Raw genomic sequence first — 8,500 nt, 5'->3', positions numbered from 1 at the left:
GAAAATGTTGGGGTTCTTGATTACACAAAGGGGCATTTGAGGTTGATCCTTCCAAAATCAAAGTCATACTGGAAATGCCACCACCAAGTACTGAAAAGGAGGTACGAGGCTTTCTCGGTAAAGTGCAATTCATAAGACGGTTTATTACAAAATTAACCTTGACTTGTGAACCACTATTTGGTCTCCTGAAGAAAGGAAAGGAATTCCAATGGGATGACCAATGCTAGGTTGCTTTTGAAGAGATCAAGCAGTATCTACAGAACCCGCCATCACCGCCAGAACCAGGGAAGCCATTGATTTTGTATCTGTCAGTAACCGATACGACTATCGGTTGCATGCTTGCGCAGGAATCTGAAGATAGAGTCGAGAAAGCCATCTACGACCTGAGCAACAAGATGCTGGAATATGAGGCCTACTACACACCACTGGAAAAGGCTTGTTTAGCTTTGGTATGGGCCACGAGGAAGTTAAGGCATTACCTGTTAGCTCACTCTGTAATCACTACAAGAAATTGCACTTTTGGCGACGACGTCAATTTTTCATCGCTAAAAGTATATTTTTGGCGACACAGTGATCAATTTCGTTGGTAAAAGTATACCTTTACCGACGCAATTTGTTGCCGTCGCTAAAAAGGCATAACATTATTTTAGCACCAAATTTTTTGGTCGGCGCCAAAATTTCAAAACTTTTATCTACGAGGCTTATGTTTTAGCATCACAATGAGCGTTGCTATTAGTGTGCTTACTTTTGGCGACGACAAGTTGGCGTGGGCAAAGAGTTAACCATTTAGCAACGATGACACTATTCGTCGATAAAAGTTTTGCTAGTGGAATGATGTGATTTAGTGATTTGTGTTTTTTATTATAATTTTTGAAAGAGTTTTAAATGTTTTAGTTACTGAATTGTAAAATTAAAATGATCATTGAATTAGATCACAAAATGAACCCATTGAGCCCAAACACACTCTTAAGTTGAGATGACTAATTTGAGATAATTTAAACTTTTTCAAAGAATATGATTAGATTATCAATTTCAATATGTTTGTTTTTATTTTCAGAAACTAGTTTTAAATTTTTTTTTTTCTAAAAAACTAAAAACAAATTGGGTGAAAAAAAAATACTTATTATTTTTATATAGTTTTATCTTTTAGGTCATAAATACTTTTTAAAATTTTAAAAATATAATTTTGATTTTTATTACTTTCAAATTATTTTAAATTTTTTCAAAAAAAAAAAATCTATACTTTTTAAAATTTTAAAAATATAATTTTGATTTTGAGGGTTCGGGAAAAGATGGGTTAGAGAGAGAGAGAGAGAGAGAGAGAGAGAGAGACTCTGCCTTCTCTCTAGAAATTGCCTAAATTTATAGGGTTTTCTCATTCAACATTTCGTTGATAATGGCTGATCTCACATCTAATTTACGCAATTTGGGTACGATGGTTGATGGGTTAGTGACTGAAGGTTCTCCTTCGCCTAAGGGGAGTTCGCACATCGTGAAAGATTTACTGTTGGAGAGGGATTTGTTAACATTGATGGACATCGTGAAGCGAAATGGGGGTAAAAATCAGTTTTCTGCCTCTGAGATCGTTTTGGGTATGTGTAACAGCGCCCGCGTGGGCCTCGTGCTACAGTTCGGACTCGATTTGTGTCACGGTTCTTAATCTGAACCAAAGAGTCCAAATCTGGCAAATCGTTTTGAGAAACAGATTTTTGAAAAAGTAGTGCCAAACATGGACTGCTTTGCCAGATACAGAGTCGCCACCTAAATATTTTTTTATGGGAGAAGTTAGGAAACCCTGACTCGGTGCCGAAGGCCACGTGTCCGTCATCACCGGAGTTGTCTCGGCTCGGGAGCTTGGGTACGATCGGGGAAGGTCAGCTATGAGCACCCCCTTTCGCCCGGTCCAAAGACCGGCCTCTACTAACCGTGATGTCTGATTTTGAAAACTTTATGTGTTCTTATTCCGGTTATTAGCCTAGAATTACTATGTTATGCGCACAGCAAACAAGTATAGACTAGATTGTCTAATTTGGAAATAAACATTGCATATCCATTCGGTTTGAAAATGCTTTGGAATTTGCTACTCGCAAGTAGGCTAAAATGCGGATTTCAACGAGTTTTTCCAACTCAAACAATCCAACCTTCACCCACAGGCATCTGAGCAGTTTATAACACATAAGCATCTAGCCACATGTTAAGCATGCTGTCATGGCAATATTCACACTCATGCGATATGCTAAAGCGGAAATACTTACATAGTACTCCATGCCAAAACAAAGAACTTGTTAGCAAACATGCATGATCCAAGTCCATGTTAAGTGCCTAATGCATCGCATACAAAGTGTTGCTAGAATAGGCTCGGCTATCCTAAACATGTCATGTGAAAATGCACAATTATCACATATTCACTTTTTGATTTGAAGTACGAATGCAGTTAGCGTGATGTACCGAGCCTAATGCATGCAATACAAATGCATGAATGCACGCATGCATAGCATAAGTTATGCTGAATTTAAACATGCCCTAATCTACCATCATAAGCAGGTAAATAAAAGGGAAGAAAGACGTGAGGTTGGAAGACATACACACACTCACGCACACTTATTACAGATTTGCCCTCGCTCGGAGGGACCGAATAAATATTACAAATTAATTAACTACGCAAGCTAATTAATATTACAAATTAATTAATTTAATTAACAAATTAAATAAATTAATTAAAACAGGAAAATCGTCTCGGGAAGCGCGCCACCATGCATGGGCTGCCTCTGTTTTCCTTCCTTTCCTCCTCTGGAGGCTGTCAAAGCCTCAGGACTGATCCCTTGGACGGAGAGGATCACCACCGGCTGATTGAGATTGCCACCGGCAATGTGGTATGGCCATCGGCACAAAATTGAATCTGTCGGCAGAGAAATTGTTGCCGGTCGGCACATTACATTGCCGGTTGGCAGAGTATTCCTGCAGAACCTGCAACTCACAGCAACAGAGGGCAAGGCAAAGCATGGCAGCACAATTCAAAGCATGTATGCACCAACCATGTCTCTTATCATTGTAATGACTCAAAGGGACATGTGCCTCGGTTCTCGGACCACCAATCACGCATTTCCATGCATGATGGCCCAAAGAACCAAGTATGCAACTTTGATTTCAAATGCATGCAAACCAATCAAACAAATTAGGCCCAATTCCTATCACCAATTCAAGGAACAAGGCATGCATGCAAGATGCAATGCAACCTAGGCATACAAGCTAAGAATGCAACATGGCATGGCAAGGTACTTATGCAAGCATACAAGCATACACATGGCAATGCAAATGGATGGAAAGATGGACTTATACATGAATTAGGCAGCTCTAAAATAGGCCTAAAACAGTGGCCAAAGTGCTAAAAAGTGAGGGCTAAATGGCATACATACACACATGCACATAAGGACCAACACTTAAGCACAAATCAAACAACATTCAAGCACACTTGAAAGGGACAAACATGAACAATTAGCATGCATTATAAGCTTTGAAAATGCATGTTATGACCACTTAGATGGCATCTAAATGACCCAAAAACAAAGGCATGCATAAACACCAAAGCATGGAGCATTGCTACACAAGCTTCCAAAGCATTAAAGAGGCATGCAAGGCAATCAAACAAGCATGAAAATGGGACTGAAATAGCATGTAGGGTGGCCCCAAATCACCAAAACAATGCAAAGGTGCCATGCTATACATGCACATGCTCAAGGCCAACAAGCCCAAATACAAAGGAGCTATATCAAGCATGCAAAGATCAACCCAAACGACTATGGACAGAGCTAAAACATGGCAAGATATACACAAAATCTTCACAAGACTAAGCCTAAAACATGCTCCAACAAAGGTTAACAACCTAAGGCACATTAAGGCATAAACAAGGCATTACATGGCAACTATGCTAAGCATGCATGGAGTTCCAAAACCAACTTGAAATCATGTTATATCATGGATATATAAGCATGAAAAACAAACCAAATATGCTCAACACACACTCAAGCATAGGCTTCCTTAAGAGGCCAAAATATGCCCTTTTCAAGGACAATAAGGAGAGGGGGTGGCCCTCTCCTTCTTGGGACTTCAAAGCATCATCTTCACCACTGAAATCCCTCAAGATTTCAGTGGTGAAGAGATCTCAACACCAAAATCCCGGAGCTAACACAAAATGGCTCAAAATGACGCCTTTTGAGGCCTAAGGGTGGTCAACAACCCTCAAACAACAAAACACTCTTAATAAACAATAAAGAGGGCTTAAAAACAGAACTTTTTTATGTTATACAATAATCACAAAAACAGATCTAAGATAGGTATAAAATCAAAGCAAAAATGGGGAAAAAAAGGAGTAGAATCTCACCCTTGAAGACCCCTTCACAAATGGTGCTCCAATGGCCTCCTTGAGCTTGAATCCAACACCAAAATTTCAAAACAAACTCCTTAGAACCTCAACTCCAAGAGGAAGGTGAAACACTAGGTGTTTGTGTGCAATAGTAAGACACAAAACACCTAGTGAACAAAAGAGAGGGAAAGAGAGATAGAGTGTGTATCTAACTCTAACCCTAGAACTCAAACCCTAACAATGGATGTTCTTGCTCTCAAAATATCCTAAGTCTCTAACCAAGCCTTTCTTTTTTGCCTTAGAGAGAGATTCTCTCTATATTGTCTTGTAAAGCTTACAAGACAAGCTTTGCAAGAGGGAGATCCCTCCATACAAGTGTATGGAGGGATGCAAAAGCAAGACAGCTGTCTAAAAATATCTGCAAAAGCAGATGAACAGCAATCGGCCGGCCAAAAATGCTATCTTGGCCAAAAGGAGTGCCGACCGGCACAAAAAAGTGCTGACCGGCAACAAAAAGTGCCGGCCGGCAAACTACATTGCCGGTGGCAGCAAAAACCAGCCGGTGGCATCTAGCCACTGCCGGTGGTGGGTGGGGATGGTCTACAAGCCCCACTTTGCCTCTCAAGGGCAAGATGCAAGTGTTTGGTGCAAAACCAGACACTAAACGGTCGAGTTCGGAGATCCTGAGGCAAGGCACGCGAGCCGAGACCTCCGGGAACTCCAAACGAACACAAACATGGAAGATCACCGTGTGTTCAAACGGTGACGTCCAAGTCTTGAGGACGGTCAAAAATGGGGTGTCTATAGTATGAGCCCTAGGGCTTCGATTGGGGTTCAGTCCGAGGTCCCCACTCCTAGTTCCTTTGTCGAAGCTATGGGTGGTCTCTGTTCTGAGATCCGAGACCTTGCTCAGCAACAAAAGCTTTGTTTTGGGGGAGAAGTGGTGTCGAGCCCTGCCGTTGTTCATTCGCATGTATGGCTAAGGATTTATGGGTCAATTGCTTGGGCTATTTGAAATGTCTGATCATTAGATTTTTCTTAACTAATTCATGCATTGAATCAATTTTACAGCACTGCTACAAATGTTGAGATTGAGTTGCCTGTTCCAGCCGATGGTACCAACCCAAATGTTCGGACATCATTGGGATCTGCTTCATATGCACCAGAAAAGGATGCTTTGATCTGGAAAATTAAATCTTTTCCTGGTGGTAAGGTGAGAGTTTACCTCAAATTTTTCTCAGTGTATTGTTTGCTAGTAATTTCTTGTTCACGGCTATTGGTTATGTGGGGCTACAGTATCTTTTCCACTTGCAATTTTGACATGGGATTTTAACACTCTTTGCAAATTCAATTTAGGAATATATGCTTAGAGCGAAGTATACTCTTCCCAGCATAACATCTGAAGATGCAGCTTCTGAGAGAAAAGCTCCTATACGTGTGAAGTTTGAGATACCATATTTTGCTGTTTCAGGAATCCAGGTTTCCCCTCTCAAATACAAATTTTTTTTATTTTTTTAATTTAATTTTTTATTGAATAGAAAATTCAGATATTGTTGCATTTATATCTGCAATGCTTCATTCTTTCTGTGTCTGCTGTGTTTGTGTCTTTTTTTTTTTCTTTTTTTTTAATCTATCTAGACAAAGGTGGAATGGATAAAACCAAACCTTGTGTTCCAATCAGGAATGATAAACCAAAACGAAACCAAACTTTGTGTTCCAATCAGGTGAGAGGATCCATACTTGATGTGGTTGAACACTCAAATCTGATGCAGGATATCACTCCCTGTTACCTGCATGTAGCCATGCACCTTCCATTACTGCTCTACTCTCCTTGATCAAATCAACAAATATAAAAAAAATAAAAAAAAAATAAAAAAAAAAAGGTGGTTGTTGGACTGAGAATACTATTTCACTCACTTCCCAAGATTGCAGGATACATAAATCTGCATTTTGTATGACTCTTTTTTGGGTTTCATTATGCCCTGAAATGCTTGTCCTCCCAACAGAGGTCATGAATGACTGTGAACGACTACTCCCCTGTAACTACCTATTCCAATATTACTTCCTTTTGACTCTGCATTAAAAGGGCCAACCTACTTTTTAAATTCACAGATGTGGATACAAAAAAAGGCCAAACTACTCTCTGTCTGTCTCAGCCCTTTTGGCACTGTAATTTGTCATTAGCCATTGACAGAAGCTGTGCTTGTTGAAGTGGTATTCCTGCTCCTGCACTGTATTTCCTTTTAGAATAGAATAGCCTGTTGAACTTCTTAGAGATGTGGTTTTCCACAGATGTTAGTCATTGAGCATGGTTGAACCTATGTATTATAATTATTCTGATTCTTGCTTGCTGCTTTCTGCTGCTGGGATGTGAAACTTCTAAACCTTAAGCGAAGGGGTTGATGCCTACTTGCCCTAGTTCTGGTCTTGTTCTTGTTCCGAGGAGTGAACAGTGCCACTGGTTTTAACTTTGAAATTTATTTTATTTTATTCAAGTTGGTTGGGGAAACTGCTTTGGTGACTTTTCATGATGATGCATTCCTGCTGTTTGGTTCTTATGGATGCTCAGTTTGGTTCTTAACGTAACGTAACAACCATAATAAAATAATATCCTGTATTTATGTAAATGTTGTGTTTTGTAGGTTCGTTACCTAAAGATTATCGAGAAAAGCGGCTACCAAGCTCTTCCATGTACGAGATACATAACCATGGCCGGCGAGCATGAACTAAGACTTATGTGAAAATCCACTTCCACTTGTTGGTGTTCTCAATCTCTACAAACTTGCATGATTTTGCACTTTTGTGGGCAAAATGAGCCTATACGAGAGTTAAATTGCCTCTGTCCAGACAAATAGCTAATTGAGCAAATTCTTGTGCGTCCGTTTTCTTTGTTGAAGTCATTGTTGATTATCAACCAGAGGTTTGTAGAAGTTGATGTTTACTAGCAAAGTTTATTCAGACACTTGTGAAAATCAAGTTAACTTTTGTGAATTAAAGTTTGTTTGTTCGTGATATTTTTTTGAACTCGTTCGCTTTTTATGTTTTTATTATTAATTCAAAAAACCAAAGGTATATGCATCAGCACAAGATGATTGTCATGGTAATTTATGTATGATAGAAAAGCCGTGTTCTTATGATGTCAGAGCTTCATGTGTTCAGTTACATAATCATCTGACGTCCACTTGCATTACAACCTAAACTAATTGATGTGCTCTTTGACATCAAGGCATTAATCTTTCCTTTGGCAGGTACGCATCTTTTGGACCTGAATATGCCTACCCACAGGTCAGTAAATTCAAATCTCAACTGCTAATGGGTATTTTGGTACTCCAGTTGGTTCTGGAAAGGAATATGTGCACAACCATGGTGTGTTCTGTCTATTTTTTCAGGGTGTCTACAATCCTCACATGGGTCAGCATTACCTTCAAATATATGGCGTACCAGGCACAGTTAACACAAATATTGTCCCATATGGACAAATGGGTCATCCTCTCTCTTGCAACCATGGGTATCCAACCATTCAGGGCTATGTGACACCAGGTCGTCATGTTCTGCAATATGGGGGACCCCTCGTCAGTGGAGTAACTACAGACACTATTACCACAACTCAAGCACAATACCTTGCAGGTAACTCTCTCTCTCTCTCTCTCTCTCTCTCTCTCTCTCTCTCTCTCTCTGTGTGCTTTGAGCTGGGAAATTAGTGTGAAAATGATGCATATCAGATTTGGCATTTAGCCAAAAAAATTATCAACCTGGAGTTGCTACTGCAATTTTGTTAACAATACATATTTGCGTATGTGCATACGCCTAAGTGTATAAATGTCCATCCATGTTACACACAGACATGCAATTCTAGAAGCATTATAGTTTTGATTGTCAATACAATGATAATTAAGTAGAGACCAATTCATTCTTGCACAGATCCAGGATCATGTGAGATGTTTAGGATCAATAAAGATGTGTGATTATGGCTGAACCGAAGGTAGCTTGATGAGGCATCCTTCTGGCTGCTGTATGGTTGTTTCGGGCCTTTTGGCTGCTGTATGGCTGATCTAGCAAGTTTCTTTCTTCTTTTTCTTCTTAGAAGCTTCCAACCAACCATACAACTTTTGGTTAATACCTTCCTATAGGATGTTT

General features: G+C 39.7%; 1 protein-coding gene across 1 annotated transcript; it reads left to right on the top strand.

Moving 5' to 3' along the window:
* Positions 1-1,396: 1,396 nt before the first annotated feature.
* Positions 1,397-8,005, top strand: LOC145807263 (uncharacterized). Its single transcript, XM_082905220.1, has 6 exons — positions 1,397-1,592; positions 5,177-5,336; positions 5,435-5,576; positions 5,720-5,842; positions 7,612-7,648; positions 7,753-8,005. The coding sequence occupies exons 1-5, from the start codon at positions 1,397-1,399 to the stop codon at positions 7,630-7,632; spliced, it is 642 nt and encodes a 213-aa protein (XP_082761346.1). The 3' UTR covers positions 7,633-7,648; positions 7,753-8,005.
* The last annotated feature ends 495 nt before the right edge of the window (positions 8,006-8,500 follow it).

This window comes from Camellia sinensis, chromosome 14 (assembly GCF_055761805.1).
Source record: "Camellia sinensis isolate YWXY chromosome 14, ASM5576180v1, whole genome shotgun sequence".
Classification (NCBI taxonomy): domain Eukaryota; kingdom Viridiplantae; phylum Streptophyta; class Magnoliopsida; order Ericales; family Theaceae; genus Camellia; species Camellia sinensis.
This window is presented reverse-complemented; position numbering and strand designations above follow the sequence as displayed.

What these genes read in the sequence shown, in the direction of transcription:
- LOC145807263 (XM_082905220.1), top strand. Translation starts at nt 1,397, where the DNA reads ATGGCTGATCTCACATCTAATTTACGCAATTTGGGTACGATGGTTGAT. An exon ending in TGCCTCTGAGATCGTTTTGG is followed by an intron (nt 1,593 to 5,176) that starts GTATGTGTAACA and finishes CTATAGTATGAG; the next exon opens with CCCTAGGGCTTCGATTGGGG. An exon ending in AATCTTTTCCTGGTGGTAAG is followed by an intron (nt 5,577 to 5,719) that starts GTGAGAGTTTAC and finishes AATTCAATTTAG; the next exon opens with GAATATATGCTTAGAGCGAA.